The following is a 23,416-nucleotide window of genomic DNA, read 5'->3' as shown; positions in this document are numbered from 1 at the left end:
AAACCAAACTAATGCATAAATCTAACAATATAGCTATCGTCACCCACCCTCCACTGTATTCTCTGTGCCACAATCCTCCTCGATACTAACACAAGGTCGGGGGTTAGTTTTCCTCTGAATATTATTTACATTATATATGATGAATAATTTTCACCGCTAAAGTAATATTTGCAATACAGATTGAATTGAATCTTTTTTTTTTCATCAGAAGTCTTTCAAGGCCTTTTAAATAGAGAGGATGCATTCCTAAAATACTAGTTACAGTAACTATTGTAACAGTTAACTTAATAGACTTAGCTATTAATCCCTCCTACCCTGTAGGGCATTAAGTACTTTAAAAAAGACAACAATAGAATTAGAGATTTATTAACTTTTGAATAAAGATGGGAAATAATGTGTAATAAATGGCTGCCATCCAACTCTAATTGCCTACCCATTCTGCTAGAGGCTTAAATGAATAACAAAGCTATATCCTCATTAGCTGCTCAGCAGTGAAATGTTGTAGCCCTGTCTAATTCTCCATGGTCAGGCAAGTCACAGTGCAAATCATAGTTAAACATTGTTGAATGTGGACATTATTAAAACAGCAACTTTACAATTTGCTAAGCCATAACCAAATTAGTCCTTACAGTTCAGTTCAGCTGAATCAAATTCAGGTTACTTCAGTTATTTTAGCTTATTTTTTAGTTGAATTCTGGTTTATTTATATAGCAGCAAATCACAAAAATAGTGATCTCATCTACAGTACTCAGGAGAAAACCCCAACAATCAAGAGACTCCCTGCGAGGAATAATTTTTCTATGGTCAGAATTTTTCCATAGGAAGAAACCTACTGGGGTTGAGGGAAAAGAGACAAGAAATGAAAAGGACAGAACCCTCGAGACAACACAAAATACAGACTGGGGGAAAGAGAAAGTGAGGGTGTCTCTCTCCCGAATCCAGACTGGGACCTAGTTCCACAGAAGAGAGGCCTGATAGCTGAAGCCTCTGGCTCCAATTCTACTTTTAGAACCTCTAGGAACCACAAGTACACCAATCAGACAGAACGTTATGACCACTGGCAGGAGAAGTGAACAAGACTAATTATCTCTTCATTATGGTACTGTTAGTGGGTGGGATATATTAGGGAGCAAGTGGACATTTTGTCCTCAAAGTTGTTGTGGTACAAGCAGGAAAAATAGGCAAGCAATGTGATGGATAGACGACTGGGCCAGAGAATCTTCAAAAATGCAGGTCTTGTGGGGGGACTGCAGGGTCAGTATGTATCAAAAAGTAGTTCAGTGGATGGGCTGCATGTCCGCAGACCAGTTAGGGTGGACATCATGATCCCTGTCTGCTGCTGAAAACACCAACAATGGTCACGTGAGCATCAGAACTGGACCATAAGATGGTAAATGGACAGGTTGTTATATATCATTTTTCTACTCTATCTGAGCACTCAAAGTGCTTTACACAACTTCCCTCATTCACCCATTCACACCAGCAGTTTCTTCTATGGTGGAAGAAGGTAGCCTAGTCTAATGAATATTTTTTGTTTATTGACATTACATGCATATCTGGGTCTGTCTGTGTAGCTTATCTGTACAACACCTGGCATCAACATACATTATTGGAAGAAGGCAGGCCCTCAGCAGAGGCACTGTGATACTTTGGGCAATGTTCTGCTAGGAAGCCTGGAGTCCTGCCATCCATGTGGATTTTACTTCGATATGTACTATCTACCTAAGCTTTACAGAACATGTAAACCTTCTCATGGAAACAGTATTCCTTGATGGCTGTGGTCTCTTTCAGCACAATAATGCACTTTGCCACAAAGGAAAAGTGGTTCAGGTTGAGGATTGGTTTGAGGATAACAACAATGAGTTTGAGGTGTTGCCAGTGAAGCTTCACCTGGCAACCTATAGGATTAAAGGATCTGTTGCTAATAGGGCTGCCACGATTAGTCGACTAGTCACGATTATGTCGACTATTAAAATCGTCGACGACTAATTTAATAGTCGACGCATCGTTTGAAGCTTTGTAAGATCACAAAGGACGCAGGAATGAGTAGTAGGATTTAAGAGTGTAATAACGGACTGAAACAGAAGATGGCAGCACTGCATGTACAAGGATGCCAGCTGCCATTAAACCCCGAAGAAGAAGAAGCTGTGTCCCAGAATTCATAGCGCAGCTGTCAACAATGGCGGCAGCTAGTTAGTTTTAACTTTACTCTTATTATTCTTTCTGGGTCACAAAATAAACCTTTAACATATTTTCAGGCGAGAATGTAGCTGTGTAAACCTCAAATATCTGCTCAGTTTATCAAGACACCACGTATTTTCAAAAGCGCTCCGACGTTTTCGGAGACGTCTGTTACCCACTAGCTCGTTAGCTAGGCGGGGGCAAGGCTAACTAGAGCCGTGAGAACACCGGACTCCCGGCAAATCGTTTTCAAACCCACCGCCGTCTTTCGCTAGTCAGGTTAAACATATATATAAGTCACTTAGATAACTTAAAAATGTTATTGTTTGGCTTTCTTTAGTATTTTATTTGTTCCTGAGTAAATCGGTTTGGCTGAGATTAAAGTTATAGTTTTTGCACAGCTAAAACTGTCAAGCAGACAGCTGATTATCAGAAGCTGGAGAATATACTCCAGTGTCCTGTTATATTTTAGAAAGCAAGGAGTTTATTAAACTTCACCGAAACAATCTGCAAATTTCATTAAAAATTAATAAACTACCATCTTGTCTTTATTTTTAGTTAGCACAAACACTTCAAGCTGTAAGCTAATGATAGTTATATAAGACCAGATGCTGCTGGTGCAATAAGCTGTACGCTGTACCTCCAATGGATGATGATCTGATTAGTCGACTAATCGCAAAAATAATCGGTGACTAGTCGACTATCAAAATAATCGTTTGTGGCAGCCCTAGTTGCTAACATCTTGGTACATACCACATACCACAGCATGGGTCAGGGGTCTAGTAGAGTCCATGTCTTGATGGGTCAGGTCTGTTTTGAAAGCAAAAGGGGAACCAATACAATATTAGGCTGCTGGTCATAATTTTATTGCTGACTGGTGTAATCCTGCAGCCTGAGAGAGAAGTGCTCTATTAGCTTAATATGGTACTATGATGTCTTTAAGACATGATGTGGCCTGATTTTTAAGATGGATTTCAAAACATATGATCTCTCTTTCTTGTCCCCGTTAGTAGCCTCATTGCAGCCTTTTAGATTGAATGGTGGTCTTTTCAGGAACTTTTAGAACAAGTAAAGTAAGTAAGTAAGTAAACTTTATTTATTAAGCGCTTTTCGCAGACAGGCAATCACAAAGCGCTGTACACAAATATTAAAATATTAAAATAAACAATAAAATCAATAGACATTATATACAATGTAAAAGATCAAATGTAAATAATGTAAAAAAAAAAAAAAATAAAATATATTTTTCCCAGTTTAAATAACAACAATAATGAATTTCAATCATCCAGGTGAGAAGTAATGAATGTGTGAAGTGGTTTTTCAGCATCACTTGGAGGCAGGGGAGGAAAAAAAGTAGCCCTACATATTTATTTAGTGTAGGCACTGAAATCTTGATCAACTCTGTTAGTGCTGTTTTATTTATAATAACACCAGACAGTGATGAGGGTGAAATGGGTAAAAGCCAAATTTTCTATACCATGGTATAAGAATATAGCATAATTTAACAGTGCTAGTTAAATGTTTTGTATTTAAGTGCTAAGATGCTATTTAAACTGGGAAAAATACTTCATTTCATTCAACCAGTTGGAATCACCATTAGTAACATTGTATAGAGAGATTAAAAATTTGAGGTAGATTTTTTTGAACACAGCAAAAACAAAAACAATTTTTTGCAAAAAATATATGGACCTGTATATTTTGGCAGTTTATTTAATAATGTCTTTATTGGCAGAAGAAGGCGTTAGACATTGAATATTGTGACCTTTCTCCATTAGACATACTATACTTCTCCCGTTACTGTTATGTGCATTACATTTCATTATTTTTATTGACTCCATACAAGTATATCAACATTCAGATCTGCTTAAGTGTCACCAATGACGACAACATACTGTAGGTAATGACATCCCGCTGAAAACACTGAAGCAAGTCAGAACTTTAACAAGAACTCAAGTGCCAAACTTGCTGCTTCACTTCTCTTTTTAATATAAACACAGTAAAGAAGCATTTGCATTTATATAGTTCTTCCAAACCATCTGATGTTGCTGCCAGGCAGTATCCAGAAACAGCTGAGCATCAAACTGATTGTTACCTGGGGAATATTAAGATAAGAGAGTAATCCTATGGACAAAACATGGTTTTGTTGGAGTTTCAGCAGTGGAGCCAACCAGGTAGGAAAAATTAACAAACCCCTGCCTGTTGCCAGTAATGAAAATGCCTAGCCTCTGTGAAGTCTTATGTTTTAATGTGATAAGAATGGTATCTCACTCATCCCCCAACTGGAACAGAGCATATCTTGATCTTTTGAGACTGGTGCTTATTTTGCATATATGGGACAGGTAATAACTGGATGATACAACTCAGAATACGAATTTAAAAATTCATTCGAACCTAGTTGATATGCAGTACACTGAATTCACTGGAAGCTGCAGGATTTCACTAATATCCTCACAAGGATGTTGACAGTACCAGAATTCATGATTCTGTGGCATTGCACATATTTGAATGTCCTTGTTCATTCCCATCTTACACCAGTTGTTTCCTAAAATATTTCATAGTGGCTATGCAATAGCTTTGTTTCACTACATTTGCAGAGGAGAGGGTGATGCCTCATATGATAGGTGTAGTTTTGCATGCAAGCTGGCAGGAGTACCATAGGTGACAGTGATAGAATAGTGATCCGAGCCATCTGATTTAATGGCTGGGTGGCTTTAATGGTAATCTGGCCTCTCCCTCCTGCTTCTCCCCTTAGGAGTTCTATTGGATGACAGGAAACAAACAGTGCTCTGACACTTCCCGCTCATTAGCATCATTAGCATACGGTCATTATGTAGCTGGACAGTAGCATGACAGGGCTCTCAGAAAGGCTACAGTGGTGACCTTTAGTGGACAACACCAGCTGTCAGTAATTACCTAAAGCATTCTCCAGAGGGATGGAGACAAAGACTGACTCCTTGTTCATGAGGACCTGTGGTGCCTAGGAATCTCTTTTTATCTTCCATTTGCCTGGAAGTGAATATATTTTTAGACAGAGAAAAAAATGTACTCACATCCTAGAGACAAGTATGCAGCTGTTTCCTAACCTAAAAATTAGGAAGCCTAAAGTTGTGTAGGCTTTAGGTGGAGTTTTAACTAAAATGTGCTACTAAATGTAGAGCTACGTCTGCGTTTGTGCTGCCAGAGGCTTGTTTGTGCACACTGTTGACAAGTATACTACACCCAGTGGAAAATAATGACTTAAACACCATTGCTCCACAAATTCCAAATTTAACATTTCATGTGGAAATGACTTTATTCTTTGTATTCTCTGTCTAAGTGCCTCATAATCATATGTAATTGTTTGTTGTAGATTACTTTAGCTTCTAACAGGCTTTGATGATACAATGTTGATTCTACAGCTTCATGTTCCCTTTCATCTGTGTGTGCAACCTCTGTATGAATAACAACTTTGAGCCTTGGTGTTGTGAAAAGATAATTTGAAACATCAAAAAATTTGTTTGGAAAATTATGGGCATGGAGGTGAAACAGCTAGTGGGTGCTGTAATATCTGAATGCATTAACTCAACTCTTCCAAAAATAATCGCAGACAAGTATGCATGAACACAGACACAGGTGTTTGCAGGTACTCACACACACATGCTTTTAAGTCTCCCACACTGATGAATTGCTGTGCTCACAACCTTAACTACATTAACGGCGGTGCAGTCTGGTGCACTGTCAAATCACAGCAAGAAAGTTCTGGGCTCAAATCCAGCTGGGGCCTTTCGTTGTGGAATTTGCATGTTCCCCCTGTGCCTCCGTGGGCTTCCCTCCACATTCCCTGGCTTCTCAGCACAATCCAATGACGTACACGCTCTAAACTGGCTATAGGTATGAATGTTTAGTTTTTTTGTCTGAGTTAGCCCTTCAAACACTCTATGGCACCTGGCACCCCCAGCTCCCTGTTACACCAAATTGGATAGAAGCTCAGGCATTAACAGTTGGGAACACAGTTAAGGTTTCCCATCCATTTTCTTAACTGCTTCAGCATCAGCCACACAGACTGGTTGATAACATCTGGTTGCTAGAGAAAAGTGTGTATTCCCCATCTGGTTGGTGAGTGGTTGCTGGCAGTCACAAAAAGGCTACTTCATTAAAAGCCTGCTTGTGATTTCTTTGATTGCTAGCAAATTCAAATGGTTTCCCATAGTTTGGCATGTCTACAAACACTCACTACCCACTTACTAAGTGGTACTCAAACTTGAAAAAGTGCAATGTAAACCAGCCTCAGATGTCTATAGGCTTTTGTGACTAGGACCCAAGTGGTTAAGAAAATGGTAGGATAACCTTAAATATGTTCCTAACTTTTTCATAACAAGGTCCTTAAAAAATCAAACAAGCTACTATACCCCCAGTGTTACTGGAATTAGAAATAACTCCAGTGTAGAGGTAGTAATTCAGTAGTTAGTTCTAAAAATGTAACAAAACATGGAGCGCAACTTAGGCTTTATTACATCCACGAAATAGTGGCAATAAAATACAATGTTGACTCATCAAAGTGGAATTTTCTTCACATTTCCTCTCAACGTATTACCCTAGGCATCAACATAGAAAAAAAGTCATATTGTGAGAAATGAAGAAGCTGAAACAAGATTGCAAGACTGCAAAAACCAGATACTATGTGTGTGAAGAGCTACAATGAAATTGCTCCACTGCTCTTTCTGTGCGACACATTGTATAATATCATTAAAGTGCAATTTAGACATTAAATTACAGTTGCCTTCTCCCACTTTTAGAGCCCCCAGTATTATTTCAATCAATCAATCAAATCAATCAATCAATCAATCAATCAATCAAGGCTGTATTCGCCACGTGCAGGTTGCCCTGCAGTGAAATGGGACACCCCCCCCCCCCCCGACCTTACACACACAACACAGACATCACATGGGGATACAGGTCGGAGATCAGTAGCGTTACAGAAAAAACACTGAAATATACACTACAATGGGAAAGTACAAGAGGAAAAAAAAGAGACCTCTACTCATGCTGGGCTCCTGGAAAAAAAAAATCATTAAACCCCCAGATTAAAACCAAACAAACAGCTCTGATTACAATATCATCAATATTGTTGTGGTGGTTGCAGTTGTGTGTCCTAAGCTCCACATGACTATTTCATCAATTAGCATGTATATTGGTAGCTCAAATGCAAATAGAAAAAAGCCCTTGAAGGTGTGTAGTTTTCAGAAGAGTTTGCCAGCAGGCACACTCAGGGTATACATTAATCAAAAGACACCCAAACACACATAAACTAAGCCTACTTACATTGTTATTTTTAATTTTAGAAAATATTTATGTGTTACATTTTGTGGTACTGTTGGCATATTTGAGACCTGAAGACAAAGACGATTATAAGAATACTGACATACCTCTGAATGTATATTCCTAATGATAAATAAAAATATATTTATTATTCCTCATTCCTTAATGAATGTTTGGTGTTGTCTTTTGAGAGCATAGATTGCTGTCAGATTGCTTTGTCTGTCAGTTCTAAATTTTGTATTTTTTACTGTGGTTCTACAACATACTGGCCAAAATAATAACAAACCCCTTACATTAATTATCATTTCAGTCTGTTAATTTTGTCCTCACAAAGACAGAACAGGCAGCAGTTTCATAAAAAAAACACTGACATCCTTGAGTCAGGCTCAAATTTGCATTTTAGGATTGTAGTATAACCTTAAAAGTTTGATTTCTTTCCTTTAACTGCTTTTTCTTTTCAAAAGGAACGTCTGTCATGAAGGTTACTGCATCTGATGCTGATGACCCAACATATGGCAGCAGTGCCAGAGTGGTGTACAGTGTACTGGATGGAGAAAAGTTTTTCACTGTTGATAAAAACAAAGGTAAGAGGACACATACAACACTCAATTAACCTTAATTTTTCCCTTTCTTTCTATTTTTTCTTTCTCCATTTTCTTTCATCAATATTTTAGGAAATCTGAAGAGACCATAATGGCCAAATCAATTAAAATATGTCAAAACACACACTTGTATGTGTATGTATGTATGTATATATATATATATATATATATATATATATATACATATACAAGTGTGTGTGTATAGGATATAGATTTAAGTAAGGAGGATCTTACTGGTGTAGAGCCTATAGAAACAGTATGGCCTACCCCACAATCTTTCAGGACTGCAGGAAAAAGCCTGTTGGGAGGGATTTCCTCTCCAGGGAAAAGCACTAAGGTTTTAATGATTCCTTTTTGGTCTCCACCAATTTGATTCGGTCAGCCCAGGCACCTGGATGATAAATGGCTCTGCCTTGGTGGGACTAGTCAGGAGACTAGGTGGTTCATTCCAGCTTCTGCCTCATGACCTCTATTCCACCTACCTCTCTCCCTATCTTGTAGACAAACAGGCTAACCTAATAGGTGTGAGTCATTCTTGTATTTTGCTCGTTTGTGTTGTTGTGTTTGCACATCTCTGTTGCTTGTGGGGCTCGCACACAAGAATTTCACTCGCATGTGCTGTGCCAGTGTGCCTGCACATGTGATGTGACAATAAAAAGTGATTTGATTTGATTTGAAGAAGGTCAAAATAAAGAGGAGACAAAACAGCTGTGAAATCTACCTCATTAATATCACTCTCACTCACCTTGACAACAAACTCAATAACAAGTCACTGTTTTTTTTCTGTTGCTTTGGCAAAGCTGAAATTGCCTGAAGATGTTTTTTGATTATCCAAGTACTGTCCTTTTAGCTGTTTTAAAATGTTTAAACCATACTATTTAATCTCCCCTTTACAAGCACAGTGGATCATTATATTATAAAAAATAAATATCTAGATTTTCTCACCCATTAAGAATTCTATATCTTTATATGCTATTAAATTTTACCAAGAAGCATCAATAACAACAGTAAACTTGCGATGGTATACATCAGCCAAAACTGCAATATAAATCCCAATAAGTTATGAAAATGATGAAATAAGATTTTCTGCTAACTAAATTGTAACAATACTGAAAAAAAAAACTGTTTTTACTTAATTATGCATATGGTTCATAACTATCAATTAAGCACAACATGAAGTGAAGTGTAGAGTGCCATTGGGCACTGAGTATGCCTTTGTGCTTCTAGATGTCATTCAAGCTTATATCTGTACTCTCTCAAACGGGGCTTCTTTATTTTCAAGGCTCAAAATAAAAAGGAAATAAAAGCAACACAGGTGCTGTCTATGAATGCAACTGCCAAAAGTGAATAAGTAGAGTGCAATGGCACCTGTGGTAAAAATGTGAAAACAGCACTATGTGTGCATCATCAGTTTTTAAAGCCACAAAGTAGCAGAAGGAATGAAGAGGTGACAGGTATAAGCCATCTTTTTTTAGAATCCATGAAGTGGGGAGACTTGATTATATTATTTATTTATTTATTTATTATGTTAATGCAATGAATCACTGAAGCTCCATTTCACAGTTGGTGTACACATTCCGGTCATCCAGTTACAGTGTTTAATCTTAAGGGGGGGTGATACGCTCTGGAGTATGAAGTGCATAGAGTTTTTTTTTTACTTCTTTGATAAATAAAGACCATGTAGATTCATCTGCATATATAGTTTCTATACCATGAAGTTGGAGCACCACTGCTGTATACTTGTTAGAGATTGTGGCTTTACTTTCGACAGCCCTAATTTAGATGCATCCCCTCTGGCTTTGTTGGATAAAAGAGGAGCATGTCATCTGTCTCCAGCCCTAACTCTATTGCTGCATGTACTGTATTTTGGTTACTCATAGAACAGGTCCCAAGGCTAAATGTGACTGGAATCTGTGAGTTGTATACCCAACACAATGCAACCCTTTGGGAGTGAGACAGCACACCAAGACCGAGAAATATATCTATAGATTCTGATGCGAAAAATCCCAAGGGGTAACGTGGAATTATATTACTGCTGCAGAGTAAAGCAGAGAGCTACTGATATGGCTAATGCTGGGCCAATAAGGAGAGTGTCTCTTTTTAAACAGACCATGTGTTTGTTTACCGTGCTATTAAATTCACACAGTCACTATTAACTGTTGTCTAAAATAGCCATTTAATGAACACTGGTTAGGATTTTTTTGTTATGAATTATAAACAAATATTTGTCACTTCTTTGTCGTTTTTCTTCTGGTGTAAGCCAGAATTTGCGATTTTAACTTATGTAATACTTCTGCTGTTACTGCTACAAAACATGGTTTCCCAAGCACTGGAAACTGTGCAGTTCAGGAAAGCTGTGTCATGCCTTCATTGTCCCTCCATATATTATTCATCTTAATACAGCTAAGCCATAAAATGGTGTATGTGAAGAGTCACCAGTACAACATGGTCTCTCCCATCCATTCTGTTGGTAGAAGAGAAATGGAACGCATTGTACTTTTGCCTCCATAATGCAGTACTTATCACAAGTTGATTCTCAGACTGAGAGGAAATATAATTGGTTTAATGCACAAGAGCTAACCACTAATGCAACGCTTCCAGTGGTGTCACTTGCTAACTACTCTTCCTCTTTCTGCCACTCTCCCTTAAACTCACTTCTATCTCTCAATCATTAGGAATCATCATGACAGCAGTGGCAGATTTGGATCGTGAGACACAGGATCGTTACGAGTTGGTCGTCAAGGCAACAGACATGGCAGGACAAATGGGTGGTCTCTCTGGCTCCACCACAGTGACCATAGTGATCACGGACGTTAATGACAACCCACCACGCTTTCCACAGAGTGAGTGTATCCTGTGCATTCTCCCACTTTAGAAAAAAAAGATAATGAGACAGAGATAGAGAGAAGCTAATGACTGGCAATGTGGGTGAAGAAAATGAAAGCCAAGGCACAAATTACAACAACATACAAGAAAATTGTATACAACCTAAAAGCCACTAAAAATATGCAGTAGAATAGACGGCCTGCATCCTCCCATACATTAAAAATAGCTCTATATATTGATAGACTGTACATTGTAATGTTATGGACGGGTTCTTTTTCAGCTGAATGTCTTTGATGCTCAATTTACTCAACAAAATATATTTAAAAAGTAAAGTTTAATGTGGCTAAAAATATTTTCTCTCTCTTAAACACAAAAACACACTTAATTCAGTTGAGTAATAGTCTTCTTTAGAGCAAACCAAAATGTCCATACAGCATACATTGGTCTTTAAAATAAATGTACCAATGTGCAAATAATTGGTATATTGTAACAGTCCTAACTGACGTATGATTGCATGTCTGAGTAAAGTAGTGCATTCCCTTCTTGTCTTTTTTTTTTTAGCTCTTTCTTCATTCTGCTTCTTTGGATTTAAACTAATGCTGTAACCCACAACAGTATTACTTTTGTAAAAGCTACAGATGCAGCATCTGACAGTCTGTTTGATTGTATTTGATATGTCTCCACACACCTTTTTCTTATTCCTGTATAAATCTTTTTTTTCATCTCAGTAAATCATATTTACCCAGTCAGAGGGATAAACCCTGTAGGATTAAAGTTCCTCGACTCTACAATATAGTGAAGAAATAGAATCTGAATGCAGCTTCATAAATAAGGAGGATGAGATATGATGTGTATATGAGATATATGACACATATATTTTGGCGAATAACTTTTTCGTTTATTTTTTGTTTATTTTATTCTTGCAGTATTTTACAATAATCTGTGATAGATCTCATTCATTTTGGTCTAGTCTTTAGAGTCACAGCTGACAATGTGAGTATGGCGACAAGTTTTTATTCTTAGTTAAAGATGGTTTAAATTGCAGATTATATGATATTGGTCAAATGATATGATGTAACACTAGGGTTAATTCTAATAGGTAGAGGGCTAGGGCTAGTGGAACTGTTAATATAGCGCTATGCTTTCATAGCAAATGTGAGAATAATAATGTTAATGTATGTGAATGCTCACTAATAACTGCATGAAGTCTACCTTTTTCAGTCCTTTCCTTTATAACTTTTCATTGGCACTCTAACCCCTGTTTGCCATTTCTTCCCTTCTTTAACAGTGCTTTACTTTATCTTTAATGATATCTCATCTACTTCCTCTTCCCACTTTTCTCTGTCTATTTCCTATCCATCTCTTCAGCGATTTTCTTCCCTCAGCCCTTTTCTACCTATGGCTATCCATCTATCTTTCCCTATCTTTCCTCCACTAGTGTTTTTTCTCATTTCTGTGTTACTTTTGGATCTCATCTTTCTTTTGTGTTGTTTTGTACACCAAAAATCTGGATCTTGGTTTAACTGCCTCTATATTTTCTACCCTTGGGCCACATACTTTATTTACCAGAAATGTACCAGTTTTCCGTGTCAGAGGGGGCTGCTGTCGGGACACCAGTTGGACGCGTCATTGCCACAGATGCAGACATGGGAGAGAACACAGACATGAGCTATCTGATCACAGATGGAGGGGAGCTCTTCAAAGTCACTACAGATATGGAGACACAGGAAGCTGTTGTCTCCATCAAGAAGGTAGATTTAAATGCTAAGAATACATTTTTTTGTGATACAATTGTTCATACAAACAGACTTTTAAATACAGTCCTATTAAAAAATTAAAGAAAATGCTTTTATGTCAAGGAAAAAGTGAGTATATTTCCCACATTTGCTACATTTATTTTTTCCTTTGAAATAAATAATAAAAGTGTTTCTCATAAATGAAAGAATCCTTTTGTAACGTGTGCATAATGGTAAACTCAACAAGAAGACATCCAGCTAGCAACAATGCTTTGGCTTCGCTGGAATCTCAATAACATGATAATGTAATATGTTAATATGAAGTGACAATATAACTTAACAGTTAGCCTGTGCTATGGCTATATTACTGCTCTGGAATTCACTAAGCCTTTTCAAAGATATATTCTCAAACAGCACTGGATCTGTGCACATCAACAGTCTGTACAAACCTGTACTTTTGTAATCTTTCTTTGTATTTCTCCTTTTTATGCTAGCCGCTGGACTTTGAGAACAAACGGACACACAATGTTGTTGTGGAGGCGGTTAATAAGCATGTGGACCCTCGTTTTGTGGACCTGGGCTCTTTCCGTGACCAGACCATTGTCCTGGTGAGCGTGTCGGACACAGATGAGCCACCCATCTTTTACCCAGCCGATGGCACTATCATGGAAGTCCAGGAGGACGCCAAAGTAGGAGCCCTAGTTGGAATTGTTACTGCAAGGGATCCAGATGTGAAGAATAAACCTGTCAGGTATGGCAAGATCAATAAAGGTAGTGCTATATTATTGTAGACCTAAAACACACTTAATCACAGCATTCTGCATCAACCGTTTTTAACACTGAAGATACTTTTGAAGTTGAAAAATTTCTTCAAAGAAAAAATGACTTTTAAAGAACTGTAGTTCACTAGGTGATACACATGTAGCTGGTGGGCTTAAAGACAATTTCCTTAATAATTTCTCTTGAAGATGAAAATCCAAACAGCATTGTTACGTTAACAATTGATGACAGTGTACAGAACATTTTTCTCTCAGATCAACATGTGTGATAAAACAATATAATCTAGTAATCTTGTGTTTGAAGGTCTTTGGTTTATATATCCTCGGAGGAGCAATTGCAATGTGAGAAGGGAATGTAGATAAGGTCTAAGATAGTCTCACTGGCAGAGTATACGGCGACACACACAGGGCCTGTGCAAATTACCTTGTGAAAAACTTAAAAATGCATGAGGCTCAGAGTTCTAGGTGTAATAAAGTAAAACACAATGGCAGCGCTGTCATTCACCAATGTCTTGGCAGCCGGCAGTCAGAATTATATGTGTGTCTATGAACATAAAAGTAGGCTTTGTGTTTATGCATGTGTAACCCAACTTGTGAATTATTATTAAGAATGACCGAACTCCCACTAGCCAGTATCAGAAGATCTAGGATCGGCAGGAGCCCAAGGTATAAACACCAATAAGAAGAGACCACACCACAATATACTGTTCACAAATTTGTTATATTTGACACACAGCAGCTGCAACAATGTAATGAAAAAACAATAAAATAAAATACAAAATATTTCCCCCAAAATAACAAACTAAATAAAAGTGCGCGCATACAGCTTTCTCTGAGTAAATTATATGAGTGGATAATGTCTGATAACTGATGGATCGTTGGGGCCCGTTCAGTTTGTTTAATGTTTGTCCTACCACACTCCGATGAAGGAAGAAAGTTCGTAGTCCTGCAGGTATCTGAAGCTTCAATGGGAACGAAACTTTGGCTTCAATAAAACCTTGGCAAATCCTTTTCAATTTCGGGTTGGCTCGCCATCCAGTTAACTGGAACTGTGGAATCACTGCTCCTCGATGGGGCTTGCTTCAGACTGGGTCCGTCTGTCGAGTCATCCTTTTACCAGATAACAAAAAAACCTGACCTATAAACAGGTCACAGGTCCATATAGTCACATTCACCGTTGTGAAACAGCCACACTTACTTAAAACATTCAAAAATGAACAATAAGTATTAGTGTAACTCTATATCTTAATTCAGCTAGCTCTGTTGTACAACAAAATTATATCACTGCAGCATCATATCCTCTTAGATGAGCTATAATTTTATCAACCTGACGGCTGACAATGTTCTCAAAAAAAACACAGCTTCTATAGTTAACACTGTAGCTGCAGTCAGCAACTCACAGTAGCTCACAGTGGCGTGTCTAGAAAATTTTTGTTGGGGGGGCCAGGTAGGGGCACAGATTTGGAGAAGGGTGGCAGATGTAATTGGCAGATAATGTTAAAAACAATTCTATTAACCATAATTCAATAACCCTGTAAACCTAATAACCGAATGCGCTTTTAACTCTTATTAGAATGAGATTTTAACCACTACGGTGCAAAGTTTTTAGATACTGCGTTGCTAAAGGACAAGAGATACAATCAGTGTTTTGTCAGTGTTTACTCAGCATTCAAGGACAGCAATATTTGCATAGTATTTTTACTGACATATAGTACACATATGTTTTGGGCAAAAACATTTTTTAATATTAAAATATGAACATTTGTAACAAACAATTGACAAATTAGCCAATGCCAATGCAAAACTTTATCTGCCTGTTAAAAAAAGAAGATAATCTTCTCACAAACTGGTGTTTGATTGTGAAACAGGAAAAAAGTGGGGAAACAACTGAAAAGACTAACATTTGAATAAAACCTAAAGGCAAGTAAATACTTTCTATGCTGCCTTATGGTAAACTTTGGTAATATTGATAAAGAACAACACTGGCTGATGATGAAATCCAGTCAGCTGGCATGGTGACACTGCCAGTATTAACCTGCAGGGCTGGACTGGGACAGAAAATCGGGCATTTTGACTACAGACCGGCCCCCCAGGTATTAAAGCCATAAAGCCTTTGACTGAAAACAAATGCTGTTGTGACAGTGATGTACAGTCTTGTTGGTATATGTATGATTTCTATACATTTTACGTCAGATAAAAACTTTGGTTGTAAGATTTAGATAATTATTTAATAAAAGCTAGATATTTAAATTGAGAATAAGAAAGAAAAGTATTTCTTTGTGCCCCACCTTTCCCTGTTAATGCCCTACCTGCCCCCTGGCAACACTTTGCTAGACCTGCCCCTGCACAGTTACCAGCTGTCAGCTGCTTAGAAAAGGATCCTGGTGTTATTTGTCTCTCAGAAACAGTTCATAACTTCCCTTCAACTCATTCATGTCACCTAAAAGGTAAACCTGTTTCTCCATCACAGCTCTGATGATTCAGTAAGGACATCTCCTGGTTTCATCTTCATGTTTCCCTCTCACCACATATCCAAACCGACATCATGACCAGCAGCTTTACAGCTGTGGCTCCAGCAAACATCAGCTGATACTAGAAATTAATATTAAATAAATTCTAACAACAGCTGATCAAGCTTAAACGTGCTGCTGTTGTTTAGCGCGACATCTGCTGGTTTCCTCTTTCTGGCACAAAGTGGGCGATAAATAAACAAGAGAGACGATCAGCTGATCATTGATCAGTTTCATGATTGAAGTAGCAACAGGAGAGGGAGGGGGGAGAATGAGAGAAGAAGAGGCAGCTGTGCAGCATAAACACAGAATAACTCCAGCTTTGTGTCTTTTTCCATTCTAGCTAAAGTTCGGGACAAACTGCGTCTCTTCTCAGCTCGATACGAAACGCGTAATATTTTCTCTGAATGAGGGACCATTCCATTTTTTTAAGGAGCCGTTGGCAACTCTACTAACTAACCTTATGAATAAAATAAAGTTCACTATCAGTAACATCATAGCACCCACCCACCTAAAAACTCCATCAAGCTGGCTAGAACGCAGTACGAGTTATTGCAACTGAGGGTAAAAAGTCAGCACAACGAAAATAAACTCCACCTAAACTTGGTTTATATCTGACCCAGATAGACTGCAGCTCATAACTTCTTACCTGAAGTTCAGTTCACCTGACACTCGGACTGGCGGCTGCCTCGGGGCTCTCCTCCTGCCTCCCCTTCCCTCATCCACCTGCTGGCCTCTGTGGAAGCCCCGCCATAGCCACCACCAAACAACTGAGTCATTTTTACACATCGACCTGCATCTGGCCAATCCACCACCTCTCATTGTTCATGCCATTACAAAAAAAAATAAAAAATAAGTCACCGGGCACATGCCCGGTATGCCCGATGGCCAGTCCAGCTATGTTAACCTGCAACCAAATCTGCAGCTCCATACAGCAATGTTACGACTTAGATTATATCTTATAACTCATAACTCTTATGTTAGCTCCCCTCAGTAGCATACTGTCTGAAATATTCGAGGGCTGCAATAATTCTTTAAGTGTTATTTTTTCCTTGGGATTCTAATTTCACCGAAGTTTACTAAACTCAACAAACTTAATATTACTTACCGGGACATTTATTCTGTCCTCATTTTCTTTCACCGAAAAATTGTTTCCTGCAGTGCCGTCTTTCTGCTTGGCTCTCCTACCTTTGCTAACGTGATGCACATAGCGCAGAAGCCGATGCTGCATTCACTTACACTCGGATATCTGAGCTTCACCGTGAAAACATAATCGTACATTTGATATTTGATTGAATTTTATTGTTTTGCCTTTGGGGTGGCACCTGGGGTGGCCAGTCTGGTTGGGGGGGTGGCCTGTGCCCCCCCAGGCCACCCCGCTGGACACGCCATTGGTAGCTCACCAGACTTGTGCATTATAACCAACTCAAAGAACACAACTGAAAATCTGAGAATCGGCGTACAATTGGATTAACTTGTTAAACATAAAACTGATTAGCACCATTTCTTTTGTTTTTTTTCTTAAACGTAATATGATTGCAGTCACTAGTCATTTCACACACAGAACACAGTCAAATTCTGCTAGCGTGAGCGCTAGCAGTTAGCTTAGCGGCTAGCGGACTCGCCGTCCCGTTAAGTCTGCCCTTTTTATCCTTAACAAATTAGGTTTTCCCCACTTTTCGTACTCACCGTTGACAGGGTGAAACTCTGAACAACCAAAAACAACTGCAGCAGACTTGCTTTTAACTCCTAGCGATTCGACTTCGGGAACATTAGTTTCTCTGGCACATGGCATTATATGAACAGGAACGAAATGGCAACACAGGATCAAGGTCAACAGCAAGGGTCACTGGGAGCTCATTGCTGATTGGCCAAGTTAAATGACAACAGATAATCTTATTGGTCCACATCTTCCTTTAAACATAAAAGAAAAAAGAAATGACTAAATTCTTTACATTATACATGAAAAAAAACTACTTTCCACTGCTCTTTTTTTCTAGCTGGGCTACACATGTGTCTTCACTAAGCGAGTAAGTTATTGAGACAAAGGGGGATGGGAGATGTTAGCGAGGAATTACCTACTGAATAGAGTTACCAAGTTCATGATCTCTGATAGCATATCCTCTATCAACTATATATTGATAGTTATCTATCAACTGTATAATTATACAGAGGAAATGATCAAATGCACGCTCTGTGGAACTGATTGGCAAGAAAGCTTTTGTAGAACAGACATTTATGTTGACTTGGTGAAAACAAGTGGCAGCTGGCAGTGGACAGCAGATATGTTCATGTGCTTATGTATAATTTAAAAGGAATTTATAGTACTTTATGCTTTCACTGCACTATATGCATGCATATATTCTACAACATATATCTGTATACAAACCATATCCATAAAATTCACACTGTAGTTTAGGGCTGTGCGATATGACCAAAATCTCATATCCCGATATAAGAATTCTATCCTCCCGATAACGATATAAATCACAAAAATGAGTCTAAGGTTTACTTTTTAGCACCTGGCGGATCTTTTTTACTTCTCATCCGTAAATAATCTGCTCTTTCAGATGATTCATTTTATTTTGAAAAGTCTCAACAGGATCTTGAGCTTTATTGTGAAAGGTTTACGTGGAACATATACAAGTGGACACGCGATGGTGTTACCGTCGTTGTTGCTAACCACAACGCATAAAAACAGGTGCTTGTCCGTCCATAGTGTGGTTATATTAAATATAAGAGAAAGAGAGAACTTTAAGAAATTAATATAGCCACTACAGTGACCATCAAAACGATGAAAAAATATTGCCGTAAACAGTTTATTTTGCGCCACCATGAAATGATAAAATGAAACGATAGACGTTTTTATATCGTCATCCGATATATATCGTTATATCGAACAGCCCTACTGTGGTTTTGTGTGAAACTACTTAGAAGTGTGAAAAGCACCTAAAATTTGTAACATAGTGACAAATTACAACATTAAGTAATAACGGCCAATACTATTCAAAACTGTGTGGGAAGCAGGAGTGATTGGATTGTTGTAAATTGCAGTTGCATTGTGTTCCAAACAAAGGAGGTTTGATTGTCATGGTGGGAGAGACTGCACTGGGAGACTCTCCATTGTAAATCTAATACAGCCAAATATGTGCCCTAAATGGGATGTTACACTAAGATTTAACAGAGCTATGCACATGATGACACCTATATATACAGAACCTATATTGTAGGTATTATGTTTATTTGTGCAATAGTATATCATGTTAGCACAGTATTTTAAAAACTTAGCTTTTTAAACAGTAAAAATATGTTAATGCTCTAAGACTGAATGATCACAATTAGTTTTTTTAATGACATTACATGGCATGAGTGAAATATAAACAGAACATGCTAATATTTATCATTGTTTGTTTGTTTGTTTGTTTTTCTAAAACATGTAAAATCAAAACCTGCTATGAATTTCTATGCTTTCTGTAACATGTAACCATGTTACTAGGTATTGCTGGCTGGTTTCCTTGACAAATAGGCTATCATGAGGTGGTTTATGTAGACTTGATTAAGAATGGTGTGTGTGTGCAGAAAATAATTAAGAATAACAAAATATTTCAGCAGATTTTTGTTGACTCACCAGTCTTTTGAGAGCAGCGCATACCCCAAAGAAGGAAAGATGAATTTGTGTTTTTTTCTAGAGTGCACAATGAAAATTTAATGCATTTTTTTTTTCTCTGCATAAGAAAAGAACGAGTCAGTATATAAGGAAATATAGTGAAGGGGCATAGCTCTATTAGGGTCACAGAGCTTGTGGCAAGTCTCCTGTAAATGCTTTCAAAAAATGTTTCAACGCTTGTCATAACCATGTATAACTACTGCAAAATGTTATCTACAGGTGTCTTTTTTTTAGCCTTTAAGACAATCTTAAAGACACAACATAATTAAGTTACTTAAAAAATGAAATGAATAAATAAATCATTCATTGTAATTATTCATCCATTTTTGTATTGACTTTAACATTTACATCCTAATTTTATTGTTTGTTGTAATAGGTTCTCCATCGATCGGACTACAGACCAGGAGATGATCTTTCATATTGATCCTGACTCTGGTGCCATCACGCTGGGAAAGATTTTGGACAGAGAGACTGCAGGCTGGCACAATATCACTGTGAAGGCTGTAGAAGCAGGTACATTGCTAGCCATTTCAAACTCTGAGTTTAACACTCTGTACAACCTAATACTAGTGTAATATTATTTATCATTAAATATTCTAATTTGCCAACTTTTCTGACCGTTTATTAGAACACTATAGTTTCAATTGGAAACAAAATGAGTTATTTTACTGATTTATTTTGACTTGTTTATCCTAAAGTGTGACATTAGAAGACCTAATGTTTGAATATTTCAAAGTTACTTGTGAAAGCAACTGTGTGCGTTCTAATGAAGCAAAAATTCAGTTTTAGAAAAGTATCAGCTAATGTTGAAGTCAGATTACAAACGAGTTACCAAAAAACAAAGAAAGAAAAAGTTGTGTCCTTAAACTGGATTGTACTGTTTAAAGAGACAAGATGTAATTTGCCTGACATTTCAACTAAAATTAACAAAATGTACATGTGTTTGAGCAATTTGCAGCTGAATTTTTAAAACAAAAAAGCAAAATGATTGGCTAGCTTTGTTTACACCCAGTGCCTGCCAATGATTGTACAAGTTAAATTGGCTTTCTAGCATTTGCTGACTCCCAGCAGGGGTTATAAGGGGTGACAGACAACCTCAAACCAATGTCATCATTACTATTTCTTTGGTATATGACTGAATGGCTTTTATGTCTTTTAATATGAGTATAACTCGAGGTTTAACCTAGAAACAGCAGTAATATGAGCAGAACTTTTATGGCATCTTTTTAAGATTTGGTTTATTTGTACAGATTTTACAATTTGCGATAGATCTCATAAGCTTTAAAGACTTTGTCTTTGAGAGTAATACTATTTTCAATCGTTTCTTTCTAGACTTCACTGTTTTGACACACACTTTCTTCTACTTTTTTACATTTGAACACAGTGACAGAATATATCGTTTATTTTCATTGACCATAACAAGAAAAACTGTTGGTCGCAGATCAAAGGCAGCTATGCACTACTCTCGTTTTTCTTCCAGGAGAAAAATATAGTCATCGCTTTCTTGCTTGTCGATGAGTTGATGAATACATTGCTGAAAATGAATGAAGAGCTTACATTTTTTTCATCTCATTGGGTTCTTTTGTCACAGCAAAGAAAATGAAGAATGTAATAACTTGAGGAAGCTGGGGAAGTTATTACTATACCATTAGGAGCAAACTTGAAAAAGGAGAAAGCCTGGTGTTCCTCACTTTTTCAATCTTTTACAGATGAAGTGATTTGAGGGTTGCAGTGAAAGCAGGGGAGATTGCATTCTGCATCTAACTGGTATCCAGCACTACACATAGAAGCGGAAAAAAAATAATACCACAAACAAAGCTGAATTTAAAATGTCTTCATATTTGTTCCTCAATCATATTCCCCTAGACCAGTGGTTCCCAATCTTTTTTTGCTCGGCCCCCCTTTGTTTTACAAGAAAAATGTCCCCCCCCCCTTCTCGCACACATGCACGCACACATCCTCCATCCACACACACCCATATTTTGCTCCATTGCGGTTTCTTTCACACCTCAAACACTTAGTAAACAATTAAGCAAATTCAAGTAATCTGCAATAAATGACAGGTAGTAATAAAATAAACTACTAACTCTTTCAGGCTACGTCCACACCTACACGGGTATTTTTGAAAACGCAGCTGTTTCGTCCACACGTAAACGGTGTTTCCTATCACCGAAACCGGAGATTTTTTAAAACTCATTTTTTTTCAGTTTACGTGTGGACGAGGAATACAGAGTTCCTCACGCAACGTCAAAGGTATGTGCCTTTTTTTACGTCACGCTGTGCGCCACGTTTACATGACATGAAATGCAGAATGGCAGATAGAGACGAATGCATATATACTATTACTGTTAATCTTACTATCCTCAGGTTTTACATGCTTACATATACACACGCAGTTACTGTCCCTCCATTTAGAAAGGCAGAGGCATCACGGTGTAATTATTTTACTGTAGTTGTTTTTTTTTCACGTGTAATAATATTCAACATTGCTATCAATGCATTTTTCAAAAAATGCCCCTCTGTGCAAAACTGTGGGACACTGTTAGTCCGTGATTTGAAGAGCCCAGCGCGCTCCCGACACAGGGAAAACCAATTCTGCAGGGGAGACCTACCTCGGCACTTGTGCAGGTGAAACCAAAGGGCAGACATGCTTCACCATATTTTCTAGTCTTTGGCTTAGAATGAAGTTGGTTTGGAAACATATTCAGCTATGCTTCACCTCCTGCTTTGCGTTTCTGTGGGCGCCCCGTGCTAGCAGTGGCCAAGTGTTTTGTTCCCCCTTTTCATACTGCGCCCCCTCTGCAATGGCTACACCCCCCGGGCGGGCCCCACACTTTGGGAAGGTCTGCCCTAGACTGTGATTACCCCAATAATCAATACTGCCCAATCTGAATAGTAAGCAGTCTCTTCCACCACAAACATTAAGACAAAATTAGCCTTTCTGAGTCCTCCCAGAGCAATTTAGAGCCTTTTGTGGTCTGCCTCTTTGTGCTTGCCATTATCTCATAAACACGTTTTAATGTTAATTGAACATTTAAAGCAACCGTACACCTTTCAATATCAGACATAAACACATGCCTGCACTTGAAAGATAAAGCCTCTCTCATTGCCATTGGTGGAAACATCCACACAGACAGAGTCAGTGGTCAATGCCATCAAAATTCTATGTCTCTTTATCACCCGTTCATGGAGTCCTGAGAGCTGTACACATACAGAAAGCAGACAGAAAGAGATAGAATAAGTAGACACAGAAAGGCCACAAGAGAGATGGAAATAGAGCGGGGGGGGAGAGAGGCATATACTTGTGAAGCTATGAGCTAAAGTATTTTAAGAAGGGACTTCATTTTCTCCATAATGATTTTGTTCGCTTTTTTATTTCGGCCCTTCTGCTCATTAAAGCTAGACAGCCACAAGGTCAGTGTGTCTGAGGACATTGTTAAAACTGGAAATTTTGTGGCACAACCCTTAATTATCCCAGTTCATTACTGACCTTTGAACTGTTGTACTGCCCATGTATCAGTATCGGACAAGTGACAACTGCTTCCTGACAATGCTTGGCGTAAATGCCCCAGGATTAACCTCTGTTGCAAAACTGAAAAACACCTAAATGTCAATTACTCCATATGTGCCTGAGTAAAGATGTTTTAGTTTCAAATACAAACATGCACACATAGTATGTCTTTGAAATCACCCAATTAAAAGGTGCAACATCTCCTGCAGACACTATCACTGGCAAAAAAAGCCTCTCATCTATGCACTGCTTGTCTCCCCTCCAGAAAACGCAGAACCTCCCGAGTACAGGAACAACATTTAATGT

At 38.1% G+C, this 23,416-nt stretch overlaps 1 protein-coding gene across 1 annotated transcript in view; it reads left to right on the top strand.

Annotated features, from left to right (window-relative positions):
- The window catches only part of cdh22 (cadherin 22), a 97,614-nt gene that overhangs the window by 31,615 nt on the left and 42,583 nt on the right, over positions 1 to 23,416 (top strand). Inside the window, exons 3-7 of the mRNA XM_085457605.1 lie at positions 7,944 to 8,063; positions 10,757 to 10,924; positions 12,477 to 12,658; positions 13,138 to 13,394; positions 19,976 to 20,112. Coding sequence (XP_085313731.1) covers positions 7,944 to 8,063; positions 10,757 to 10,924; positions 12,477 to 12,658; positions 13,138 to 13,394; positions 19,976 to 20,112 — 864 coding nt within the window. The remainder of the gene's footprint in view (positions 1 to 7,943; positions 8,064 to 10,756; positions 10,925 to 12,476; positions 12,659 to 13,137; positions 13,395 to 19,975; positions 20,113 to 23,416) is intronic.

Source organism: Copadichromis virginalis, linkage group LG5 (assembly GCF_057382275.1).
Source record: "Copadichromis virginalis isolate Kocher_CV1m ecotype Utaka linkage group LG5, C_Virginalis_male_GT1.1, whole genome shotgun sequence".
NCBI classification, from domain to species: Eukaryota; Metazoa; Chordata; class Actinopteri; order Cichliformes; family Cichlidae; genus Copadichromis; species Copadichromis virginalis.
Note: the sequence above shows the minus strand (reverse complement) of the source record. Positions and strands in the feature narration are given on the sequence as shown.